General features: G+C 41.5%; 1 protein-coding gene across 2 annotated transcripts; it reads left to right on the plus strand.

Annotated features, from left to right (window-relative positions):
• The first annotated feature begins 21201 nt into the window (after positions 1-21201).
• On the plus strand, positions 21202-27938 carry LOC124702096 (auxin response factor 21-like). 2 transcript variants are annotated; one of them, XM_047234299.1, is made up of 14 exons: positions 21202-21375; positions 22261-22359; positions 22466-22522; positions 22635-22799; positions 22885-22969; positions 23184-23274; positions 23399-23563; positions 23646-23768; positions 24128-24203; positions 24289-24427; positions 24605-26065; positions 26150-26397; positions 26965-27155; positions 27443-27938. In XM_047234299.1, exons 1-14 carry the CDS (start codon positions 21217-21219, stop codon positions 27579-27581), a joined length of 3198 nt encoding a protein of 1065 aa, XP_047090255.1. In that variant the 5' UTR covers positions 21202-21216; the 3' UTR covers positions 27582-27938. The 2 variants fall into 2 exon arrangements, with proteins under 2 accessions (XP_047090255.1, XP_047090181.1); XM_047234225.1 differs by having other exon boundaries at positions 24605-26397.
• Positions 27939-27963: the final 25 nt, after the last annotated feature.

Here is a 27963-nt window from a genome sequence, read left to right on the forward strand (position 1 = left end):
CTAGAGAGGTGAGAGTTCTATGATAATTATTAAAGAAGCAATAACAAAACTTGAGCTAAACCTTGGAGATACATCCAAGTATTCAAACCATCATCTTTAAGAGAAGCTCTAAGATATTATCCCGGACATTCTCAAATGAGAGAGACCATCCATGCTAATTTCAGTTCAATCTATTCAAATATCCAAATGGTTAAACCAACATTTCTTGAGAGAACTTTAAGTGAATATCTCAGGCATTCTCCTGGGATATAATCTATAGAGGCAACCATAGCCATGACCATCTAAGACACTATAAGAGAGATATTGTGCTTAGTTGATCAAGACAACACTTGATCATGGAAGTGAGAACCCATTCCATTAGAAATAATTTAGGAAGCTAAACCTTGATCATTATAAATTGAGTAATGATCATAAACCCTAAGAACTTGAGGTAAGGATATCGAGAACAAGTGGATCATGTCTAACCATGATCATGCTCTTGAAGTATGTGAGGATAATTTAAACCCTAATAGGATAAGCAGATATCATTAGCCACATGAAATTATAAGGAGATCAATAATAAAAAACCCTAGGCTTAGATCCCAACCTTAACTTGTGAACCACTTGGTGATCACAGGTATAATTCTACCACATTTACATTCCACTTATTCTTCACTGAAGAACCACAAGAAAACCTTTAGAGATTCAAACTCCATACTCAATATAGTGAGAAACCATCCATCCATATGATCAAAGTTAACTATAAAAAGAACTAAAACAACTTTAGTTACTTTAACAATAGATTAAGTTATAATAGAAATCTACTAGTATAAGACAAAACCAATTCTTAAGCTCTTAGTAATTAAAGGAGCACATGCACAATTAAGCAAGTAATCATATTACCTTGATCAGGGGAGATTAAACCCTAGCAAATGCAATATAATGGCATCCCAACTCTACAAACTAGGGGTATATCTCAACCCTAGTTTATGTATCACTATGGTGATCATAATATGAACCTAGGCCATAATTGAAATTCAAACCAATTGACATTAGGTGAATATTATTAGAACCCTAGGATGGCATAGTAATAAAATCTTATACTTCATTTATTAAACCGAGGAAACCTTGTGATACATCTTATAATTAAAACCATAATGTGATTATCAACCACTTATTTCCATATAACAAAACTAAACCATGATAAGAGTATTATTAACTCTAAGTATTTCAAGGTGACATTAAAATACCATGTAGAAAACAATCTGAATATTTTCAAAGGCTATCATTCAAATACATGTTCATATGGAGACTTAAACCACATACCAATACTATTAATAAACAAATGTTAAAGTATCATATTAAATTTGCAAATACACCCCTCAAGAATTTGTAGTACCCTGAACTAATTCTTGTATGAATGAAATGAGCAAGACCTGCAAAATAGAAAATAATTCAAGTATGAATTCAAAACAGAATTCAAAACAAGAAATAAAAATAGAAATAAGAAAAGAGAGGAGAGAAATGGACTTACCTGGCCAGTAGAGCCCAGCAACGGAGCCCATGGTGCAGTCCAGCACCACGGCCTAGCACTGGCCCAAGCTCGGCCCATCATACCCCTTCGTGGGATAAGAACGAAGAAGACGAGCTTCGTCTTCCTCTCACCCACGCTCGACAGCACGACGCCGTGAGCCCCTTCTCCTCGCTGCCGTCAACCCCTCCTTGATCGGCCGCGTGACGAGGCGTGTTCTGGCGCCTATAAAAGCCCCCACACGAACCCTAGCTTCGGTTTCCTTCTCCTCTGCTCAATTTCTTCTTAGGAGGAAACCCTTGCCGTCGATGTAGACCTCCCCGACCACCGCCGTGACCACCAACGTCCTCAGCATCCTCGACAAGCCCAACATACGGGAGGAATCGAGCTGGGAGGCCCCAGAGCGTCTCCGACGAGTTCGCCTCTCCGACGGCCGGCGACATGAAATCCGGTGATGCAAGCATCCATTAGCCTCGCCGACACCTCCTACGTGCTCACGGTGAGCCGGCGACCCTCTCAAGCATCTTCGCTCCTCCTCTAGTATCCTCTAGCATGCCCTGCATCGTAGGCCTGTGGGCACCGCCGCAGCACCTCGCCGTCGGACTTGCTCCGGCGACGATTTAGGGGCGGCGTTGGTACCCGTGTGTTCACCGCGACGAGCTGAATCGAGTGGCGTGAGGAATTCGTCCGCGCGGGTCCGGGAACGGCGGCGCCGTCGCCGTCTGATCGCCGGCAGAGAGCTTCCCTGGCCACGCTGGCGGTTTTGACCAGTCAATGTCAGCGTGGCAGCCAACATGGACACTGGCCCACCAGTCAGCCCCTGCGAGTAGCTTTAGCCCGGGTGAAGTTAGCATTTCTCTTGTTTTAATTTCAAATTCATAATTGCTGCAACTTCAAATGAATTTAGAAAATTCAATTTAAGTCAGAAAAATATAAATGAGATACCAAAATTCTTAGAAAAGAAAACTCTATCCAATAAAAATACAATATGAAATTTTTATTTTTAATAAGAATTCAAATATTTAATACTTATTAAATGAGCCTTTTCTTTTATTCCAAATTGAATTAAAATTCAACAAATTGAAAAACCTTCTAAAATAAATAAAAACCAGTAAGAAAAATAAAGAGAACATTAAAGTTATTTTCCTTTATTTGTTATTGTGTTAAATCTTAATTAGTGGAAATTTAAAACCTAATTAATAATTACCCCAATTATTAATTGTTAAAAATAATAAAATGCCAACTTCAATATTATTTTATCTATTCACAAGTTACTAATAACTTCAACTTTAAATTGAAGTTATTAATCATAGAACTATATGGTAAATAGTAAACCCTAGTTCCATATGGTAGAAAACTAGGAACTTATCATTTCATGTGTAATTCTAAAACCCTAATCCCAATTGAAACCATAGCTCCACTAATTCTTTTGAACCCTAATTTACTCCTAAAACCTAAACCCTAGATCCTCTCATATAATCTTGGTGTTCTAATTTTCATACATAGAATCATAATAGCAACTACATACTTGCCATGCCACATAAAATTGTAGGAGCCCTATTATCAATAATTGGTAGTCCATGTAGGCATACCTATCCAACCTAGATGATCGAGATAGGGCCAACACTAGTTCCTATACTTAGAGGCAACAACTTTAAATATCCATATTTATCATCATACCAATGTGATGAACCTTAGGAGCAATCATACCAAACCTTGAGCATTCCATAACCATACTCCACTAAACCTTATTAGTATTGGATACTTATCCACCATCCTATTTAGGAGCCAATTAAATCTTACTTACTAGAACCAACAGTAAAACCTAGACCACCTCAACCCTAATTGATATACTTCTTATTACTTAAGAAGTATGTTCTTCAAAAGTTATTCTTTTGAAGTAAACAGAGAATCATCATCAACCCTGCTTAATAGGACCTATAAACAATAGCTACCCATTACCACTAAGATATATCACCATGATAGCAATCATTAATTGCTTAAGATACTTAGGCTTCACTAAATCCATACAAGCCCTAGTTATTAATGAATCCAACCCTATTTGGATCCATATAATACTTACCCCAGAAACTAAATAAAACCATAGACAACCATAGAACCCCATCAACCTAATTATCATACTTGTTCTTTATTAAAGAACATGTTCTTCAAAAGTTATTCTTCGAAATATATAATAAATAATCATCAACCATGCACTATAGGACTTAAAATTGACAACTGCTATTTACTTATTATACAACCACTATTCCTTGATGTGTATTATTGTTACTATGCATTTCACCACTTGTTTATGATTCTAAAATAACACAACCCTGAATAAGAACCTTGTTTGTGAATCACTCTAAAAGTGCAACACACCTTGAACCAATCATTACAACTCACTGATCCTAAACCATCGGGGTTAGGTCACGCTTAGAGCGATTGCATCTCATACTAATGCAGTATTGCATTCTTGCCGATCTTTTAAACATCGTCCTTACCGGACGATGATGCTATTTCAGAATTTGGAGTTACTACGTATCGAAGACCTTGCCTGCATAATCTTGCAGTCAAGAAAGGCAAGTTCATCACTTGCTCATGTCATTTGAGTATTTCTACCAAATTACTTGCAAAGTACTATGTTTATCACTATTGCATAAAAAGCAAAACCACTATTTTCATAACTATGAATATGACTATGTGGTGGGCAATGGAACCATGGATTGTGTTGATATGGTGGAGGTTCCATTGCACGGGTTTATATCCATCTAGGATTAAACAACAAATGTCGCCAAGTGATTCTTGTGCCGTAATACCCGTGTTAACCATAAGATCCGGAGTGGGACGGAGTAGTCAAAAGTGTTTCCACCTCTCGTTCATCAACGGATGCGCTTTACCGTAGACACTTGTATCTGTCAGGGCAAGCGGTTGGCTGGGGAAGCCTTAAGTCCCCACGGCATAGTCCGTAGACACTTGTCGCTCGAAGTGCAAGCGGTTGGCTGGGGAAGCCTTAAGTCCCCACGGTATTGCGGTCTATGATGGGTTGCAGCTACCGGCGAAGGAGTTTGGTTAACGAGTCCCAAACCGTTGTCGTGGTCGGGGTCCACCCGTGAGTGGGAATAATGGGACCGGCGAGGACCCGTGGTCGGGGCATGCAACAAAGGGTGGGTGTTCGAGGTAGCGGAGGAACATGATTGGCTAGACCTTATACCGGGCCTCACACCATAGGAAGTGTGGACGGGGAAATTGCCCGGTTGGCACTGATACGTCTCCGACGTATCGATAATTTCTTATGTTCTATGCCATATTATTGATGATACCTACATGTTTTATGCACACTTTATGTCATATTCGTGCATTTTCTGGAACTAACCTATTAACAAGATGCCGAAGTGCCGTTCTCGTTTTCTCGCTGTTTTTGGTTTCAGAAATCCTAGTAACGAAATATTCTCGGAATTGGACGAAATCAAAGCCCAGGGGCCTATTTTCTCACGAAGCTTCCGGAAGTCCGAAGGAGAGACGAAGAGGGGCCACGGAGGGGCCACACTATAGGGCGGCGCGGCCCCCTTGGCCGCGCGGCCCCGTGGTGTGGGGCCCCCGTGCCGCCTCTTGACCTGCCCTTCCGCCTATAAAAAGTCTCCGTGACGAAACCCCCGGACCGAGAGCCACGATACGGAAAACCTTGCCGAGACGCCGCCGCCGCCGATCCCATCTCGGGGGATCCAGGAGATCGCCTCCGGCACCCTGCCGGAGAGGGGAATCATCTCCCGGAGGACTCTACACCGCCATGGTCGCCTCCGGAGTGATGAGTGAGTAGTTCACCCCTGGACTATGGGTCCATAGCAGTAGCTAGATGGTTGTCTTCTCCTCATTGTGCTTCATTGTTGGATCTTGTGAGCTGCCTAACATGATCAAGATCATCTATCTGTAATTCTATATGTTATGTTTGTCGGGATCCGATGGATAGAGAATACTATGTCATGTTAATTATCAAGTTATTATACATGTGTTGTTTATGATCTTGCATGCTCTCCGTTTCTAGTAGAGGCTCCGGCCAAGTTTTTACTTTTAACTCCAAGAGGGAGTACTTATGCTCGATAGTGGGTTCATGCCCGCACTGACACCGGGACGAGTGACGAAAGTTCTAAGGTTATGTTGTGTTGTTGCCACTAGGGATAAAACATTGGCGCTATGTCCGAGGATGTAGTTGTTGATTACATTACGCACCATACTTAATGCAATTGTCTGTTGTTAGCAACTTAATACCGGAGGGGGTTCGGATGATAACTCTGAAGGTGTACTTTTTAGGCATAGATGCGGTTGGATGGCGGTCTATGTACTTTGTCGTAATGCCCAATTAAATCTCACTATACTTATCATGTCATGTATGTGCATTGTTATGCCCTCTCTATTTGTCAATTGCCCGACCGTAATTTGTTCACCCAACATGCTTTTATCTTATGGGAGAGACACCTCTAGTGAACTGTGGACCCCGGTCCAATTCTCTTTACTGAAATACAATCTCATCGCAATACTTGTTTTACTCGTTTTCTCTGCAAACAATCATCTTCCACACAATACGGTTAATCCTTTGTTACAGACAAGCCGGTGAGATTGACAACCTCACTCGTTTCGTTGGGGCAGAGTACTTTGGTTGTGTTGTGCGGGTTCCACGTTGGCGCCGGAATCCCGGTGTTGCGCCGCACTACATCTCGCCGCCATCAACCTTCAACGTGCTTCTTGACTCCTACTTGGTCCGATTAAACCTTGGTTTCTTACCGAGGGAAACTTGCCGCTGTGCGCATCACACCTTCCTCTTGGGGTTCCCAACGGACGCGTGTCGAACGAAAAGACAATACGTCAACCACGCGCATCAAGCAAATTTACGGCGCCGTTGCCGGGGAGATCAAGACACGCTGCAAGGGGAGTCTCCACTTCTCAATCTCTTTACTTTGTTTTTGTCTTGCTTAGTTTTATTTACTACTTTGTTTGCTGCACTAAATCAAAATACAAAAAAATTAGTTGCTAGTTTTACTTTATTTGCTATCTTGTTTGCTATACCAAAAACACAAAAAAATTAGTTACTAGCATTTACTTTACTTATTTCATCATGTTTCCTTTTAATTTTACCACAAAGAACATACCGGTAGGACGTGGGTCTATAGTTGGGAGAAATAATATAGAAGAATTCTTCAACCATGTTAGTACCATTGAAAATTTTGAAGATAGACACTTGGTAGACCTTGCGCCTACTTATGAAATTGCTCGCTGCGCATTTAGTTCGCTTGTTGGAAACTAAATTTGTTAATCTTAATCCTATAATCCAACACATGTTTTTCACACTTGGTGATATGGAAGAAGGGGAAAAGAAAGATTTTGTTTTAGAAACCCTTCTTAGAGAATTTGGTGGTCTAGCAAGAGAAGCTAGAAAGGTCTTTGCTAAATTTAATATGCTTGGTTCTCCTACTAATTTTGTTAGTCTCCTTGAAAAGATGGATATGGATAGAATAAGATATACTAATAATATTGATGATGGTGGGGAGATCAAAGCACCAATACCATGTAAGCTCCTAGCTATGAATGATGCGCTAGAAAATAACTATGCTTGGCTTGTTCCCGAAAATTTGTTTGATGAGAGTAGCATGCCTAAAACTAATGAAAAGGGAGATGCTAAAACTTATGTATCTAATATACTATGCCTGGTTGAGAAAACTCCGCACCCCGCTGTAGAAGTACCACCCTTCGATAATACTTGATACACACTTTCGCGCCTAGGCCGAAAGGCGTTAAGAAAAGCGCTTATGGGAGACAACCCATGTTTTTACTACAGTACTTTATTTTTATATTTGTGTCTTGGAAGTTGTTTACTACTGTAGCAACCTCTCCTTATCTTAGTTTTATGTTTTGTTGTGCCAAGTAAAGTCTTTGATAGAAAAGTAAGTACTAGATTTGGATTACTGCGCAGTTTCAGAATTCTTTGCTGTCACGAATCTGGGTCTATCTCCCTGTAGGTAGCTCAGAAAATTACGCCAATTTACGAGCATGATCCTCAGATATGTACGCAACTTTCATTCAATTTGAGCATTTTCGTTTGAGCAAGTCTGGTGGCCATAATAAAATCCATCTTTACGGACTGTTCTGTTTTGACAGATTCTGTCTTTTATTTCGCATTGCCTCTTTTGCTATGTTGGATGAATTTCTTTGATCCATTAATGCCCAAGTAGCTTTATGCAATGTCCAGAAGTGTTAAGAATGATTGTGTCACCTCTGAACATGTGAATTTTTATTATGCACTAACCCTCTAATGAGTTGTTTCGAGTTTGGTGTGGAGGAAGTTTTCAAGGGTCAAGAGAGGAGTATGATGCAATATGATCAAGGAGAGTGAAAGCTCTAAGCTTGGGGATGCCCCGGTGGTTCACCCCTGCATATATTAAGAAGACTCAAGTGTCTAAGCTTGGGGATGCCCAAGGCATCCCCTTCTTCATCGACAACATTATCAGGTTCCTCCCCTGAAACTATATTTTTATTCGGCCACATCTTATGTACTTTGCTTGGAGCGTCGGTTTGTTTTTGTTTTTTGTTTTGTTTGAATAAAATGGATCCTAGCATTCACTTTATGGGAGAAAGACACGCTCCGCTGTTGCATATGGACAAATATGTCCTTAGGCTCTACTCATAGTATTCATGGCGAAGTTTCTTCTTCGTTAAATTGTTATATGGTTGGAATTGGAAAATGATACATGTAGTAACTCTAAAATGTCTTGGATAATTTGATACTTGGCAATTGTTGTGCTCATGTTTAAGCTCTTGCATCATATACTTTGCACCCATTAATGAAGAAATACTTAGAGCTTGCTAATTTGGTTTGCATATTTGGTTTCTCTAGAGTCTAGATAACATCTAGTATTGAGTTTTGAACAACAAGGAAGACGGTATGGAGTCTTATAATGTTTACCATATGTCTTTTATGTGAGTTTTGCTGTACCGTTCATCCTTGTGTTTGTTTCAAATGACCTTGCTAGCCTAAACCTTGTATCGAGAGGGAATACTTCTCATGCATCCAAAATACTTGAGCCAACCACTATGCCATTTGTGTCCACCATACCTACCTACTACATGGTATTTATCCGCCATTCCAAAGTAAATTGCTTGAGTGCTACCTTTAAAACTCCATCATTCACCTTTGCAATATATAGCTCATGGGACAAATAGCTTAAAAACTATTGTAGTATTGAATATGTACTTATGCACTTTATCTCTTATTAAGTTGCTTGTTGAGCGGTAACCATGTTTACGGGGACGCCATCAACTATTCTTTGTTGGATATCATGTGAGTTGCTATGCATGTCCGTCTTGTCCGAAGCAAGAGAGATCTACCACCTTCATGGTTGGAGCATGCATATTGTTAGAGAAGAACTTTGGGCCGCTAACTAAAGCCATGATTCATGGTGGAAGTTTCAGTTTGGACACATATCCTCAATCTCATATGAGAATAATAATTGTTGCCACATGCTTATGCATTAAAGAGGAGTCCATTATCTGTTGTCCATGTTGTCCCGGTATGGATGTCTAAGTTGAGAATAATCAAAAGCGAGAAATCCAAAATGCGAGCTTTCTCCTTAGACCTTTGTACGGGCGGCATGGAGGTACCCCATTGTGACACTTGGTCAAAACATGTGCATTGCAAAGATCCGGTAGTCCAAGTTAATTAGGACAAGGTGCGGGCACTATTAGTATACTATGCATGAGACTTGCAACTTGTAAGATATAACTTTCATAACTCATATGCTTTATTACTACCGTTGACAAAATTGTTTCATGTTTTCAAAATAAAAGCTCTAGCACAAATATAGCAATCGATGCTTTCCTCTTTGAAGGACCATTCTCTTTACTTTTATGTTGAGTCAGTTCACCTATTTCTCTCCACCTCAAGAAGCAAACACTTGTGTGAACCGTGCATTGATTCCTACATACTTGCATATTGTACTTGTTATATTACTCTATGTTGACTATTATCCATGAGATATACATGTTACAAGTTGAAAGCAACCGCTGAAACTTAATCTTCCTTTGTGTTGCTTCAATACCTTTACTTTGATTTATTGCTTTATGAGTTAACTCTTATGCAAGACTTATTGATGCTTGTCTTTAAGTACTATTCATGAAAAGTCTTTGCTTTATGATTCACTTGTTTACTCATGTCATCACCATTGTTTTGATCGCTGCATCCACTACATATGTTTACAAATAGTATGATCAAGGTTATGATGGCATATCACTTCAGAAATTATCTTTGTTATCGTTTTACCTGCTCGGGACGAGCGAGAACTAAGCTTAGGGATGCTGATACGTCTCCGACGTATCGATAATTTCTTATGTTCTATGCCATATTATTGATGATACCTACATGTTTTATGCACACTTTATGTCATATTCGTGCATTTTCTGGAACTAACCTATTAACAAGATGCCGAAGTGCCGTTCTCGTTTTCTGCTGTTTTGGTTTCGAAATCCTAGTAACGAAATATTCTCGGAATTGGACGAAATCAAAGCCCGGGGGCCTATTTTCTCACGAAGCTTCCGGAAGTCCGAAGGAGAGACGAAGAGGGGCCACGGAGGGGCCACACTATAGGGCGGCGCGCCCCCCCTTGGCCGCGCGGCCTCGTGGTGTGGGGCCCCCGTGCCGCCTCTTGACCTGCCCTTCCGCCTATAAAAGTCTCCGTGACGAAACCCCCGGGACCGAGAGCCACGATACGGAAAACCTTGCCGAGACGCCGCCGCCGCCGATCCCATCTCGGGGGATCCGGAGATCGCCTCCGGCACCTCGCCGGAGAGGGGAATCATCTCCCGGAGGACTCTACACCGCCATGGTCGCCTCCGGAGTGATGAGTGAGTAGTTCACCCCTGGACTATGGGTCCATAGCAGTAGCTAGATGGTTGTCTTCTCCTCATTGTGCTTCATTGTTGGATCTTGTGAGCTGCCTAACATGATCAAGATCATCTATCTCGTAATTCTATATGTTGTGTTTGTCGGGATCCGATGGATAGAGAATACTATGTCATGTTAATTATCAAGTTATTATACATGTGTTGTTTATGATCTTGCATGCTCTCCGTTTCTAGTAGAGGCTCGGCCAAGTTTTTACTTTTAACTCCAAGAGGGAGTACTTATGCTCGATAGTGGGTTCATGCCTGCATTGACACCAGGACGATGACGAGAAAGTTCTAAGGTTGTGTTGTGCTTGTTGCCACTAGGGATAAAACATTGGCGCTATGTCCGAGGATGTAGTTGTTGATTACATTACGCACCATACTTAATGCAATTGTCTCGTTGTTAGCAACTTAATACTGGAGGGGTTCGGATGATAACCTCGAAGGTGGACTTTTTAGGCATAGATGCGGTTGGATGGCGGTCTATGTACTTTGTCGTAATGCCCAATTAAATCTCACTATACTTATCATGTCATGTATGTGCATTGTTATGCCCTCTCTATTTGTCAATTGCCCGACTGTAATTTGTTCACCCAACATGCTTTTATCTTATGGGAGAGACACCTCTAGTGAACTGTGGACCCCGGTCCAATTCTCTTTCTTGAAATACAATCTCTCGCAATACTTGTTTTACTCGTTTTCTCTCGCAAACAATCATCTTCCACACAATACGGTTAATCCTTTGTTACAGCAAGCCGGTGAGATTGACAACCTCACCGTTTCGTTGGGGCAAAGTACTTTGGTTGTGTTGTGCGGGTTCCACGTTGGCGCCGGAATCCCTGGTGTTGCGCCGCACTACATCTCGCCGCCATCAACCTTCAACGTGCTTCTTGACTCCTACTCGGTCCGATTAAACCTTGGTTTCTTACTGAGGGAAACTTGCCGCTGTGCGCATCACACCTTCCTCTTGGGGTTCCCAACGGACGCGTGTCGAACGAAAAGACAATACGTCAACCACGCGCATCAGGCACCAAGGTTAAGATCTCTTATGGGTAAAGCAACACACCTCTGCAGAGTGTAAAGAACCGTGACCTGGCACTCCCTGTTCCGGGATATGGAACTGCGAACGCGGCCGGAAAGGAGCTCCATGAAGTTCTAGTAAACCGGTGAAGGCTGACGGACATAGTTCTTCTGAATAAAAGCAACCCTTTGAAGAAATGGTTATGAAAACCTGCATTGGTATTAGACTTTCTTGTCTAATGCTGTAGCTAGTGCATTAAACACCTCTTTCCTATAATGAACTTGTTGAGTACGCTCGTACTCATCCCACTCTTAAATCCCCTGCTTAGATATGAAGACATCGAAGGAGGATCTGCAGTGTAACTCGAAGGCCGAGAAGTCAACAACTACTTCAAGAGACAGGACCATGTCAGAGGAGTCAGATACCACATCCAACAAGGAGAAACCTAGATTAGCAATAGAAAGGAACTAGCTTCCTAAACTTAGCTCCTATTTAGCTAGAATCTATTCATAGCCTCTGTAGCTAGTTAAATACTCTACAAGTAGAGTTCGTGTTAGGATTAGACCACGAGTCGTTCTTCTGGAGTTTATTTGCAGTTTTACCTCATTGTAAAGTAGGAGGCTGTGCTGATCTTATGTAACAGAGTCTGTATGTAATTCTATAGACATGCCTTGGACCCGCATATGTTTCTGTTGTACCACTCTGAGCGATATAATACCAGTGGAATGGAGTTTCATTGGTATTATATCAGACTTGCATACTACACCATGCAGTGGTATGCCGGGTCACCACAGTTGGTATCAGAGCAAATGCTTTGACCCTAGGATTAAAACCCTTGAAAAGGAGACCTATAGGATTGGTAGTGTCTATAGGAAGTTGTCCTAGGTAAACCAAATACTTCTTATGACTTGAGATGGATATTCACTTGAGAATAATCCTGACACACTTGAGTCAACATTTCTTACCTAACTTACCAAGATAAAGTAAAGTTAGCTAGTTAATCCCAGATATGTAGCATACCATTAAGTCCATACAACAATAGATGAGTAGATCACAGTTGGTATACAATACATGGTAGTCCAAAGAAAGGATACAACCATAAGGAAGATATCCTATTGGAAGATGTACCAACATATGTTATGATTAAGTAAGAGTTATCCAGACTGGTAATTGGATTTATATCAATTGATGAAGATAATTAAGATATCCTAATAGAAGATGTAGACCAAGTTAAGTAATAAGTAAGTAAAACTATCTAGACATGTGAGACAATTGATAGTAAGTGATAACTATGAGTCATATGAGGTAGTATAGACCATGATGAGTCAATCATGGGAGATAAGGAAGAGAGATATGAATAAAATATGCTTACTTGCGTGGTAGAGATGTTAATCATATATGATTCACATGAGAATCATTATGTGATGGACTAGAACATCATAAACCTTTAGGAGGAGAACAATAAGAAACCAATTGTTCAACAATAGTGCAAGAATTGTGTACCAAAACCATGGGAAGTGTGCCAATCACATCATGACCACAGGTTTATAGTAGAAACACTTGGAAGTATGGGAACTATTTTCCAATAGTTATGTGTTTAGAGTAGCAATGATTAGAACCTAGACATATCATGTGAGATAGTCCTCAATAGCACGTATATATGGTATACTATGTTGTTAGTACTTCCAAAGGGATTAGGTCAACCATAACTATCCTAGACCACTTTGTTTCAAGTTTATCTCATTGCAAATGTGCAATTAAGATAAATGTTGAGACAAATAGTAGAAATTCACGTATTCGTGCTAAGTATCACGATATAAACCCTATATTATGTGGTGTTGTATACTACACATCAGAGCCTCGATGTTTAGAGATGTTTTACTCAACTATTATATTCAGGCTTAAGATGGTGTGTATTATATGCACAAAGCTGAATCTTCTTGGATATTTATTGGATTTTCATTGTTTGACTAGATCCATACATGAAGTTTGACTTTGATATGCAAATGCATGTTGCTATATCAAGTTCTGACTTAATGCTATAGATCTAGAGGGTAATGGTATTCGTGTGAGGAAGTGACGAATTCGAGTATATTTTGAAGACAAGATGAAGGTTCATCGGATAAAGGAAACAAAGTTGTGGGAAGCAACCACAATACTCGAAGGAAGTGCCAATCAACATTCATGCTTTACCTCAACGGAGGAGTACTTAAGTACGGAAGAAGCATGAAGGTGAGAATATGATGATTATGGTGAAGCTCAAGCAGATCCCTAGTCATCATGGAAGAGGGAATGCATAGGAGATCACTTCGGATACTATATTCATAGTGTCAGCTAGTGGTTTTCTTGCAAAATAAACCCTAAATGAAGGAAGATGATATATGAAACTATAGCAGATATAAGAAGAACATAGTTGATATCAGAAGACCACAATTGGTATAGTATCAATACTGCGAGATAAAGTAGAAGATGTCTCGTCCAGTTGATCAGCACCTATAATAGAATCCATTTTTAGATATCAAATAGCCACAGTTGGTATAATAACCACAGTTTGGTATTACAAATAGTCCACGATTTAATTATTTGTAACAAAAGTTTGTAAACAAATAAAAATCTTGTCAGCCAAATAACTAGATCTATAATCATTTAGTCGAAGGATTCACATTGGATGTCCACAATTGGGTGGATACACTACAAACATTCTTCGCAAAACCTTAGAGGAATATAAATTATAAACAAGACCTATACCAATATTCTAATCATAAGTCCAATAGTTGGAAGTAAAGGAGTCGAAGAACATAAGTAAACTCTAAGGGGTAGAGTAAAGATTGAGTTGGTTGTACAATGACTCAATACTTTAAGCTAGATAGAAACGATGAGGTCCGAGCCGAGAAGAAGTTCGATCTTATTTTCATAAGACTCGTTGAACACTACTTTCGGAAGAATGTCGGACCGAGAAGCCGAGGTTCATACCTCGAGGAAGTAAGAAGTGGACTATAACTTGAGAATGTGAGTAATAATTACTCAGAAGTACGATAACTCAAGTCAACTAAGGTAAAAGAAGTTGGACGAAGCAAACATAATAGGCTCAATAAAGCACAAAATGGCCAAAGACTGAAGAAGATTGACAATACCAAAACTAAAGTCTATTTGAAAGATTCCTTTCATGGAACCTAAATAACCCAAAATAGTTATAGGTATCAACTAAAAACCATGATTGGATGGACTAAATGAGTCTAATCTATTCTTAGAGGAATAAACCACCAGGATCAATTCCATAGTAAGTACCTTACCAAGTACCATTATTGCGAGTTTTGGTAGTAAGGGAAAACAAAGACCTATTTTATCAAATAGGAGAATGTTATCCAATTAGTCCTCAATTAAGACTGTCAGGACAAGAAGAAGTCTTAATCATTGAACCTTCAATGAGAAAGGAAACAAGCTTATAGAGTTGGAAGAAATCAACGAATCAAAGTAAGAACCATGGTTCAGAGACAGACACTAATGGATTCCAGGAAGAATCTGGACAAGGGATATATTCAATTATATCCAGTGAGATCACCAAGGAGTTTGAGAAAAGATGTAGTCTGCACAAGTCAGATCCACACTCCGAAACGTAAGAGATATCAAACTTCGAGGACGAAGTTTAGTTTAAGGGGTAGAGAGCTGTAATATCCCAGGTAATGGGGTTACAAAAATAGAGGAAACGAGATGTGTGCATTGCATTCATGCATAGAAAATCTGGGAAATTTTCGCGCTTTAAAGTAAAACGAGTCACGATGGCTGAAGTTTCACTTGACCTTGGTGGAATTGAAGTAGCTCATTAAGTCAAGCGCTACAAACCTCAATGTGACTTTGTTAAAACCTTGTTTTAGGAAGAGAGGATTTGATCTAAGGGGTTAGATCAAATGGAACTAATAATCAACACAACAACACCTTACTCAATGATCAATTGCTTGATCTCAAAACAGATCATAATATGGTAAACCTTGCCATAACCTATGAACATCCATTTAATTGGAAACCAAGAAACAATAATTGGAGAAACTATTCTTCACTTATCTTCTCCATGTCTTAAACTAATCCATATCCTTATCATAAACCCTATGATATCCATTCTATTTGAATCTTGGAAACAAGACAAGGAGATCCAACTAAGGAATATATTCTTCTCTATTCCAAAGTATTAAGCATCAAACCTAGAGAGGTGAGAGTTCTATGATAATTATTAAAGAAGCAATAACAAAACTTGAGCTAAACCTTGGAGATACATCCAAGTATTCAAACCATCATCTTTAAGAGAAGCTCTAAGATATTATCCCGAGACATTCTCAAATGAGAGAGACCATCCATGCTAATTTCGGTTCAATCTATTCAAATATCCAAATGGTTAAACCAACATTTCTTGAGAGAACTTTAAGTGAATATCTCGGGCATTCTCCTGGGATATAATCTATAGAGGCAACCATAGCCATGACCATCTAAGAAACTATAAGAGAGATATTATGCTTAGTTGATCAAGACAACACTTGATCATGGAAGTGAGAACCCATTCCATTAGAAATAATTTAGGAAGCTAAACCTTGATCATTATAAATTGAGTAATGATCATAAACCCTAAGAACTTGAGGTAAGGATATCGAGAACAAGTGGATCATGTCTTACCATGATCATGCTCTTGAAGTATGTGAGGATAATTTAAACCCTAATAGGATAAGCGAGATATCATTAGCCACATGAAATTATAAGGAGATCAATAATAAAAAACCCTAGGCTTAGATCCCAACCTTAACTTGTGAACCACTTGGTGATCACGGGTATAATTCTACCACATTTACATTCCACTTATTCTTCACTGAAGAACCACAAGAAAACCTTTAGAGATTCAAACTCCATACTCAATATAGTGAGAAACCATCCATCCATATGATCAAAGTTAACTATAAAAAGAACTAAAACAACTTTAGTTACTTTAACAATAGATTAAGTTATAATAGAAATCTACTAGTATAAGACAAAACCAATTCTTAAGTTCTTAGTAATTAAAGGAGCACATGAACAAATAAGCAAGTAATCATATTACCTTGATTAGGGGAGATTAAACCCTAGCAAATGCAATATGATGGCATCCCAACTCTACAAACTAGGGGTATATCTCAACCCTAGTTTATGTATCACTATGGTGATCATAATATGAACCTAGGCCATAATTGAAATTCAAACCAATTGACATTAGGTGAATATTATTAGAACCCTAGGATGGCATAGTAATAAAATCTTATACTTCATTTATTAAAACTGAGGAAACCTTGTGATACATCTTATAATTAAAACCATAATGTGATTATCAACCACTTATTTCCATATAACAAAACTAAACCATGATAAGAGTATTATTAACTCTAAGTATTTCAAGGTGACATTAAAATACCATGTAGAAAACAATCTGAATATTTTCAAAGGCTATCATTCAAATACATGTTCATATGGAGACTTAAACCACATACCAATACTATTAATAAACAAATGTTAAAGTATCATATTAAATTTGCAAATACACCCCTCAAGAATTTGTAGTACCACTGAACTAATTCTTGTATGAATGAAATGAGCAAGACTCGCAAAATAGAAAATAATTCAAGTATGAATTCAAAACAGAATTCAAAACAAGAAATAAAAATAGAAATAAGAAAAGAGAGGAGAGAAATGGACTTACTCGGCCAGTAGAGCCCGAGCAACGGAGCCCATGGTGCGGTCCGGCACCACGACCTAGCAACGGCCCAAGCTCGGCCCATCATACCCCTTCGTGGGATAAGAACGAAGAAGACGAGCTTCGTCTTCCTCTCACCCACGCTCGACAGCACGACGCCGTGAGCCCCTTCTCCTCGCTGCTGTCAACCCCTCCTTGATCGGCCGCGTGACGAGGCGTGTTCTGGCGCCTATAAAAGCCCCCACACGAACCCTAGCTTCGGTTTCCTTCTCCTCTGCTCAATTTCTTCTTAGGAGGAAACCCTAGCACGCCCGGACCCCAGCCATTGCCGTCGATGTAGACCTCCCCGACCACCGCCGTGACCACCAACGTCCTCAGCATCCTCGACAAGCCCAACATACGGGAGGAATCGAGCGCGGGAGGCCCCGAAGGCGTCTCCGACGAGTTCGCCTCTCCGACAGCCGGCGACATGAAATCCGGTGATGCAAGCATCCATCAGCCTCGCCGACACCTCCTACATGCTCACGGTGAGCCGGCGACCCTCTCGAGCATCTTCGCTCCTCCTCTAGCATCCTCTAGCATGCCCTGCATCGTAGGCCTGTGGGCACCGCCGCAGCACCTCGCCGTCGGACTTGCTCCGGCGACGATTTAGGGGCGGCGTTGGTACCCGTGTGTTCACCGCGACGAGCTGAATCGAGTGGCGTGAGGAATTCGTCCGCGCGGGTCCGGGAACGGCGGCGCCGTCGCCGTCTGATCGCCGGCAGAGAGCTTCCCTGGCCACGCTGGCGATTTTGACCAGTCAATGTCAGCGTGGCAGCCAACATGGACACTGGCCCACCAGTCAGCCCCTGCGAGTAGCTTTAGCCCGGGTGAAGTTAGCATTTCTCTTGTTTTAATTTCAAATTCATAATTGCTGCAACTTCAAATGAATTTAGAAAATTCAATTTAATTGCTTATGACGAATTCAACAATCTTAATACCAATAACTACATATTTTCTCATGGTAACATACCATTGGGAAAGAGTAATGATCAAAGACCCATTGTTGGTAAATTTAGTTTCAAGCATGATGAATCTCTCTCTCTCTCTCTCTCTCTCTCTCTCTCTCTCTCTCTCTCTCTCTCTCTCTCTCTCTCTCTCTCTCTCTCTCTCTCTCTCTCTCTCTCTCTCTCTCTCTCTCTCTCTCTCTCTCTCTCTCTCTCTCTCTCTCTCTCTCTCTCTCTCTCTCTCTCTCTCTCTCTCTCTCTCTCTCTCTCTCTCTCTCTCTCTCTCTCTCTCTCTCTCTCTCTCTCTCTCTCTCTCTCTCTCTCTCTCTCTCTCTCTCTCTCTCTCTCTCTCTCTCTCTCTCTCTCTCTCTCTCTCTCTCTCTCTCTCTCTCTCTCTCTCTCTCTCTCTCTCTCTCTCTCTCTCTCTCTCTCTCTCTCTCTCTCTCTCTCTCTCTCTCTCTCTCTCTCTCTCTCTCTCTCTCTCTCTCTCTCTCTCTCTCTCTCTCTCTCTCTCTCTCTCTCTCTCTCTCTCTCTCTCTCTCTCTCTCTCTCTCTCTCTCTCCTCTCTCCCTCTCCCTCTCTCTCTCCCTCTCCCTCTCCCTCTCCCTCTCCCTCTCCTCTCCCTCTCCCTCTCCCTCTCCCTCTCCCTCTCCTCTCCCTCTCCCTCTCCCTCCCCCTCTCCCTCTCCCTCTCTCTCTCCCTCTCCCTCTCCCTCTCCCTCTCCCTCTCTCCCTCTCCCTCTCCCTCTCCCTCTCCCTCTCTCCCTCTCCCTCTCCCTCTCCCTCTCCCTCTCTCCCTCTCCCTCTCCCTCTCCCTCTCCCTCTCCCTCTCCCTCTCCCTCTCCCTCTCCCTCTCCCTCTCCCTCTCCCTCTCCTCTCTCTCTCTCTCTCTCTCTCTCTCTCTCTCTCTCTCTCTCTCTCTCTCTCTCTCTCTCTCTCTCTCTCTCTCTCTCTCTCTCTCTCTCTCTCTCTCTCTCTCTCTCTCTCTCTCTCTCTCTCTCTCTCTCTCTCTCTCTCTCTCTCTCTCTCTCTCTCTCTCTCGGCGTGCCTCACTAGTCCCTCTTTTGCTTGTTTATGTGTGCAATGTGGGAGTTGAGCAGTGTTGGATGGTATGGCATGTTTGATACAACGTACTGATACAGTGTTCGTCGTAGTGGGGCAACATGCTCGAGAGGAGTTGTTGTTGTTTTTGGCATCCTAGGGGGCTTAGCATGTGGATGAGATCTGAACTTAATTGGATTAGATTCAATGACAAGGATATTCGGCCGTTCCAAGCAGTGATTCATGCTCTATATTTTTGAAAACCCTTGATCTCGCCTTCAAAGGTCAGAACCGGCAATAGTGATACGTGACAGGTGTCCCTTTTCTTGAAGGTGTGGTCCTTCTTGTTGGCGATTTGGACATCCAATGATTGGTTGCAGCGAACAATGCCATGAACCGTCATCTCGTGCATCGGTACCTTCTCATAGGGGTGAAATTCTCCAGTTAGCATTTACTGGTTCGATCGGGAACCATTGTCGTTGTTCAATCCGAAACCTTCATCGTGTGTACATCCCCTCCTTGTTGAAGGTGTCCTGGAAGACATAATGATTGGTTCTGCATGCGAGCGCTCTTTGTATGGCCTTCATTGGTTGGACCCATCTTTGATCATTGGTAGCTTGTAGGTGTTTGAACTTTCATTTTCTCCTAGCATGCCATGTTTGATTCCTCCAAACATGGCCACATTTTGACAGAAAAATCATATCTTTCATTTACACCTGATTTGTCTGACATTGGTGCATTTTCGAATTCGTTAAAAATAATTTTAAGTTTGATGTAAATGCCGTGGTATCCTTGGAGAAAAATACCTAGCAGGTTATATAAATAAACATGTAGGAGTAGTTGATTAAGCGTTTGCCCTTTTCACACATTAATTGAGTCGCTCAATAGGAGTTGCGGACAGAACAATTCATTGTTTATTGTTCATGAGGCTCCATCAGCGCCTCCTAGTATTAGTTAGCAAACTAAAGACGAGTAACATGAATTGTTTGCCAGGATCCTTTTGATTACCTTCCTCAACACCCGCTCTCTATTGTTACCGTGCTTGCAGTTTTGCTGTTAGAGAAAGCCAATGAGTCAAAATAGAAGAGGCAAGAAGAGCAACGTGAAGATTAAACTTACTTCTTTCTCGGAGTGTTTTTCTCGTGTAGCTTACTAGCTTGTCAGTATGCAAAACTTTGTTTCCAACTCGTAGAATTTTCTGCTTGCATCCATTGCAAATTAAGTTTACAAGCATAAAGTTGAAGAAGAAAAAAGAAATACATTTCTTTTTAAACCGCGTACTCACCTAATCTTCTACGCCTGATAAATGCAACAACAAAACGGGAAAGAGCACTTTGACTAAAAAGCTTTACACATAACCTTGTCTTGATCAGGCGTTGAAGTATTTACACATGGCCCTACTGACCATATATGGTTCAAACTATGACGATGCCCGTGTTTTCCGCACGCGTTGTGCGCATTCAAAAAATATTATGAATTCGGTCTGCAGATTAGTTTTCAGTGTCCAAATTTCATAAAAGTAGCTTTCACTTTTAGTTAAATCGAATTTAGCCTTGAAACTACGTGTCATAGTAGATACATCTCGTGTCAATGTAGTGAAATAATTTTGAATTTTAACTACAAGGCGCTTTAAAAAGCTTGATTACGCAAAGGAATCAAATGCATTCCGCCCGTGTGCGCCTGATTCTCGGGAAAAAAACAGTTATCCTGCACCCGTGCGAGCTAATCAATGAACTAATGATCAAAGCCAGCAGTACAGTACTAGCCAAGTTTAACAAGGGAATCAACTGATTAACAAACAAATGCAACAGTACAGTAGCCAGTAAGCTCCGGAACTCCGCTAGGCCACTGGCCACAGCACGACACCACTAGTATTATATTGCCGAGTCTTTTCTCTCCTCGGGGGCTGCTCCGTTTTCCTCCTCCTTCCCATCCTCGCCGGCGACCCGGCGATGCCTACCGGGCGGCGGCGGCGGAGGCAGGGTCAGGCGTGACCGGGCGGAGGAGGTACGGGTAGGATGGCGGCGCCGGAGAGCTCCGGCGGCGGCGAGGGGGAGGGGTCGATGAGGAGGAGCAAGGTGAACCAGGAGCTGTGGTACGCGTGCGCGGGGCCGCTGGTGGCGCTTCCGCCGGCGGGGAGCCTCGTCGTCTACTTCCCCCAGGGCCACAGCGAGCAGGTATACCGCCGCCCCGCTGCTACTTCTTCCGGTGATTCTTGTGTTGATCAAAAAGCTGTTGCTTTCCTTCCCCCCCTTTAGACGAGGAAAATATGTTCCCTTTGCTGTTGTTCTTCTGTCTCTCTCTTTGTCCCTTTCTGGTCGCCTCGTGCTCGCGCGCCGATGGTTCCTCCTCGCGGTGGCCGCCGGCTTGTCGTTCCACGGCCGCTTCATCTTCTTGTCCGGCGTCGGCAGTTCAACACCTGGTTCTTGAGCAGACTCTCCCCTTCCCAATGCAACAAATGCTCTCCTTTCGTTCTTGAGAGAGATAAATTCGTTTTTGTTTCGGTGAACTATTCTGCAGTAGTGCAGGGGAAATTGGGGGGTTTTCTTTTCAGAAAAGAAGATGAGAAATTTGGGAACTGGATTGGAGTTTTGGTCTTGCCCTGTTTCAGCTTTCAGCTCTGTGGACATGCACCTCCTCTGTCTGTTTGGTTCATGCTTGATCATATCCGTGACAGTGTTATCAGACTCTGATGGGGAACTCACCTGATACTCCGATTGTCTGTCTCTATCATGTTGGACCAGAACTACGAAAGAATCAACTGCTTACCTTAGATAGATGGATGCTTCTGATTTCATGTAGAGTTCCATAGAAGTCATACTACATGTTTTCTGTGTACAGTTTAGTGGAGGGTCTGTTAGAATCACACTGTTAGCAAAACCACTTGCAATGAAAATTAAGGCTGTGTGCATCGATTCGATGCAGAGTCTGGGGCTAAGCTCCCATTTCGAAAAGAAAAGAAAAGCAAAAGCAAAACCACTTGCTAATTTGCAATTTTACGTGCAAATGGCCTGCAGTTCAACGGCAAAGAAATATCCTTATTCCTTGATACCCATTTTCAGGTGGCAGCATCTATGCGAAAGGATGCAGACGCACAGATTCCAAGCTATCCAAATCTTCCATCAAAGCTAATATGCATCCTCCACAGTGTCACTATGCAGGTAATCCTGACCACTTTGAACAAACACCACTAAGTAGACATCAGTGCTCTTTATGCACATGACTGAACCTTTTAGCGTGACACGTCTCTCGACAAATACTTGACAGGCTGACCCTGACACGGATGAAGTTTATGCTCGAATTACTCTCCAACCAGTTAGCAATGTAGGTCACACTTCCTGAAGTTCAGTGAGATCATTTGATTACGTGGTCTACCAGTACTGCCGTGATTTTAGGATTCTTGCCTGAAAAATGATTTTGGAATTGGAACTGCTAGGTGACACAGTGCGACAAGGAGATATTGCTGGCATCAGAGCTTGCGATGAAACAAAACAGGCCACAGACAGAATTCTTTTGTAAAACATTGACCGCGAGTGATACTAGCACTCATGGAGGATTCTCTGTGCCACGGCGTGCTGCAGAGAGGATTTTCCCTCGTCTTGTAAGCATAGTTTACTTCTGGTGCAAGAAGATGTGTTGATTGTCATTTGGTTTCTTCTAATTTGTTTGACCTGTACTATGTGTAGGACTTTTCATTGCAACCTCCTGCTCAGGAACTTCAGGCCCGGGATTTGCATGATACTATTTGGACATTCCGCCATATATTTAGAGGCAAGTCAAATGTTCTTTTAGTTCCACTTGACCGCATGAATAAAAGCTGATGGAAGTTAGTCAAGAGCTTTCAGTTCTTAATTTTTTAATTTATCAACCTGCTATGTTCCTTCATGATAAAATACACTGTTCCAATCCACTAATATTTATATGAATTTCTTTAAAAGGAAAAGTACACTAATTTTCTATGATTGGTTCTCTTCCTTTTCACCAGGCCAGCCTAAAAGGCATCTCCTGACTACTGGCTGGAGCCTATTTATCAGTGGAAAGAGACTTCTTGCTGGTGATTCAGTTCTATTTATTAGGTAAAATGTTGATGCCGAGGGTCTCTATTTATTTGTTGGACAGTCGGCTGTTTCCTGACTTGGTAATGAATCAACCTATTTGTAAAGGTAACCAGGAAATTAATTCTTGCTCTTGTGATGGTAGGGATACAAAACAGCAACTCCTCTTGGGGATCAGACGAGCAAATAGGCAGCCTACTAACCTCTCATCGTCTGTCTTGTCTAGTGATAGCATGCATATCGGTGTTCTTGCTGCTGCAGCCCATGCAGCAGCAAATAACAGCCAGTTCACAATATTCTATAATCCAAGGTGAATACCATCCTTTGCGGGTTTGTGATGTGAGTAAGTGCTATACTAAGACTTTCAGTTGGACTATTTTTTTTTTCTTCAGAGCCAGTCCTTCAGAATTTGTGATTCCTTTTGCCAAGTACCAGAAGGCAGTCTATGGCAACCAATTATCTCTTGGCATGAGGTTTAGAATGATGTTTGAAACTGAAGAGTCTGGAACAAGAAGGTATAGTTTCTATATGCAACCTAATGATGTTTAAAACTGAAGAGTCTGGAACAAGAATGTCTTTCTTAATGCAAGGTCACTTCAAAAATATCTTTGAGTTTGTTGTGTATCTTTTTTTTAAATATAGTTTGCTTCATTTGAACTTGGTGCATATATTCATGCTTTTTGGCGTGTGAAGTTTTATACTCCCTCCGTCCCATGAAATTCGTCTGAGATTTGTCAAAATTTAGATGTATCTATATACTAAACAGTGTCTACATACATCCAGATTTTGACAAATCTCAGACGACTTTCATGGGACGGATGGAGTACATGAAATATTTTTGTAAAAATTTGTAAATTGTGATACTTGTGTGCAGGTACATGGGTACGATAACTGGCGTAAGTGATCTGGATCCTGTAAGGTGGAAAGGCTCTCAGTGGCGCAATGTTCAGGTTTGATCTGATCCATAAAAATAAAGCTGCCAAACTGGCAAGCCATATCTTCTAGTTTTGCTGAGGTAAGTATATGTATGTGCAGGTCGCATGGGATGAAGCAGCACCAAGTGAAAGGCGTACCAGGGTTTCCTTATGGGACATAGAGCCTGTCATCGCTCCATTCTTCATCTATCCCACGCCATTATTCACAGCAAAGCGCCCAAGACAACCTGGGATGATAGGTAACGATGGAGCTGCAGTTCCACTTTTTTCATGAATATTACATGTTATCTTAATTGTATCACCAAAAATTCCCAACTGTGTATCCTTTTAGCGGTTAACTAGGTAATTATAGTTAGTCCTCTGCTTTATAACTCGTTAACTCAGTTTTTGTAATAATAACAAAACTATATCCGCAGATGACGAGACTTCTGAAATGGATAATCTTTTTAAGAGGACCATGCCATGGCTTGGTGAGGATATTTACAAGAAAGATATGAACACTCAGAACAGTATAATGCCTGGTCTAAATTTAGTTCAGTCACTTCAGTGGATGAACATGCAACAGAACTTGTCGCTCGCAGGCACAGTAATGCAACCAGAGTTGCTAAACTCATTAGCTGGCAAACATGTGCAAAATTTGTCTGCAGCTGATGTAAGGCAAATCAGCTTCCAGCCCCAATTCCTGCAACAAAACAATATCCAGTTCAACACCTCACTGCTACCTCAGCAAAACCTACACACAGAACAGTTAGCGAAAGCTATAGCTACACCAAATCAACTGGGAAGTATTATGGTACCACAGAAGGTAGATCAAGACCGCCAATCCGACCAGAAGCAGCATGGGGTTACTCAATCAGTGCAAGGCAGCCAGGCAAACTTAAACATCACACAACCTCAACATGCTGTCCAAGCTCAGTTCCAGCAGCCTCAAGTGACTCTTCAGGCTCAACTCCAGCAACAGCAGCCTCTGGTCCAGAGTCATGCTGTCTTTCAGGGAGGCCTTCAGCAAATTCAGATTCAGCAGCAACAGCAACCACATCTGCAGCAGCAGTTACAACAGCAACAACCTCAACATCATCAGCAGGTTCAACAATCAGTGCAGGAGCAGCAAAAAATGAAGACACAACCTGTTCCTGTGTCCAGTGATGCAAACATGAATACACAACTATTTGATCATCAAATGAAACTTCAACTATTAAAGGCTCTAGAGCCACAGCAGCAACATCTGACCTTTGAACAGCAGAAAATGCTTTTCGATTTGCAGCAACAAATGGTAAATTCTCACTCAAATCATCAGCAATGTATGCAAGCAGCTACCCAAACTGTTAGTTTACATAACGGCAGCACTATGCAATACCCAACACAACAAAAGGCTCAACCTCACCAACTTGTTCAAGATTCGCCTGGGAGTACCATTCCTGTTGCAAAATCAGATATTGTTACCTCCATGGGTGCTAGCTCTTTGAATGCGGCTGGTGGAATGCAGTCACTGAAGACCGATAATGTTCCCTCTTCGTCAACATCGCCATCCACCAACACTAATCATGTTCTTCTGCAGTCCATCCCAAGTAGCTCCAGGAACCAGAGTTTACTAACTGCAGCAAAAACATCTCAATCATCTGTTGTGTTGGGTTCTACAATTGAACAGGAGAAGCCTTACCAGAGTGTAAAACCAACAATAATGATTCCTAAGATAACTGAACAAGGGCCAGCTACTGGACGAGACTACAACAACAACAATCCCCACATGGATTACTTGGACACGTCCTCTTCAGCTACTTCAGTTTGCCTTTCTCAGGCTGATGGATCATTGCAACAAAACTTTCAATCATCATCCTTTGATCAGCATCACCTGTTGAGGGACACAGCTCCAGAGAGTGAGTTTGAAGTTACAGATCCAACAAATAACCTTTTATTTCGGGTGAACATTGACGGTCAACTGGGCTTACCACTTCATGCAGATGCCTTGCTTGCAAACAGCATTGAAAATGATAAATTCATGGATCAGATGGCTGGAACTGGCATTTCTAACTACATTTCATCCAAGGATTCTCAACAAGAGTTATCCTCTTCAATGATTTCGCATTCATTTGGAGTTGCTGACATGGGATTCAATTCTATAGATTCTGCAATCAATGATCCCACGTTCTTAAACAGAAATTCCCGGGCACCGGCTCCTGCACAACAACGCATGCGAACCTATACTAAGGTGTGCTATTTCTGCTCCAGTATGTCATCTCACAATTTACACCAGGGTGTTTCTTAGATAGTTGATGCACGCAGCCATAGTTTTTGTTAGAAAGTCTAGGCCAATGGCAAGCCATGAAACAAGAGGAGAAAATTCACATAGCCTGTTACATGAATGCCACCCAAATTTGGACATAAATCCCCTGGCTACCAACTCCAGTTTCATACACCCGTTAGTCATAGGCCCTTTTTTTTTTCCTTCTGTATAGTATGCTGCTAGGGAATACTTCAGTATGGAGAAGAAATGAACTATTTCACCTTGTAGAATATACTATAGTGCTAGATTTTCTTTAGACGTGTATAGAATTTGCTACCTAACTTCCTTGCAAAATGATTTCCTTAGAATTTTATATGCTTACTTTACTCTGTACAGAGAGTCAACAATTAGTAATATTAGAAGAGATTACCCTTTTATCGCAAAAAAAGAGAGATTACCCTTAGGCTCTTACCGTACGTGTTTCTGTATTCATTTGAGTGTACAGTCTCACTCTTGCAGTAAGCTCTTTGCTGACCAAAGTATTATATACAGGTGCACAAACGTGGTGCTGTTGGGAGATCTATTGACATGAACCGATATTCTGGATATGATGAACTGAAGCATGACATTGCGCGGATGTTTGGTATCGAGGGACAGCTTGGTGATCAAAGTAGAGTCGGCTGGAAACTAGTGTATGAAGATCATGAGAAGGATGTTCTACTAGTCGGTGATGACCCATGGGAGTAAGTAAAACTCCATGAGATTGTTTTGCATTTGCGTACTCGAAACTAACTAGCATGGCTTTCTTGAAATGTGAAGAAACTACTCAGAGATAAAAGTTAGTTTGATGAGTATAGTGAGAGGCTTAGGATATTTTCTAAATTCAACCGAATATTTCATCTGTAAAAGAAAACCCAGAGACACTCTGGAATCAATTCAGCACATTCTGCTGCATTGTTTATACGCTCATTTATTCACTCTCTTAATCTGCCTATTTGAGATACGCTGATACGAAGAATTTCATGTGCAGGGATTTTCTGAATTGCGTACGGTGCATCAGGATTCTTTCTCCACAGGAAGAAATGCAAATGAGATTGGTTGGTGACTTTGGAGATGGCTTTCTACCCAACCAAGCCTGCAGCAGCTCAGACGGGGGTCAACCTTGGTAACTGAGAACTTGTGAAGCAGTTGTGACTGGTGACTGTTTGAATGGCCAATGTAGTGACTGACATTTTTCTCGGTCAGTCTCATGAATACAGATGCCTATATGATAGTTCAATATAACTTAAGGCTCTGAAATTTTGAGATTGAGTGAACATGAACATCAGGAACCCGTGTCTTGTCTCCGCTGTAGTCTTGTAGTTCTGATCATGTTTTCTGTTCAATCTACATATATGCCCAACCCAGATTTTCTGCTCCCATGTACATGTCATTGTTGTCTGATGTAACGCTTTGTCACATACCCTGATGTCACTGTGCAGCTTGCTGCAGATTCTAAATGAAGAAATCATACTTTCACTTGTTCATGAATCTCTGTGCCCTGCGATTGAT

Source organism: Lolium rigidum, chromosome 1 (genome assembly GCF_022539505.1).
Source record: "Lolium rigidum isolate FL_2022 chromosome 1, APGP_CSIRO_Lrig_0.1, whole genome shotgun sequence".
Classification (NCBI taxonomy): Eukaryota; Viridiplantae; Streptophyta; class Magnoliopsida; order Poales; family Poaceae; genus Lolium; species Lolium rigidum.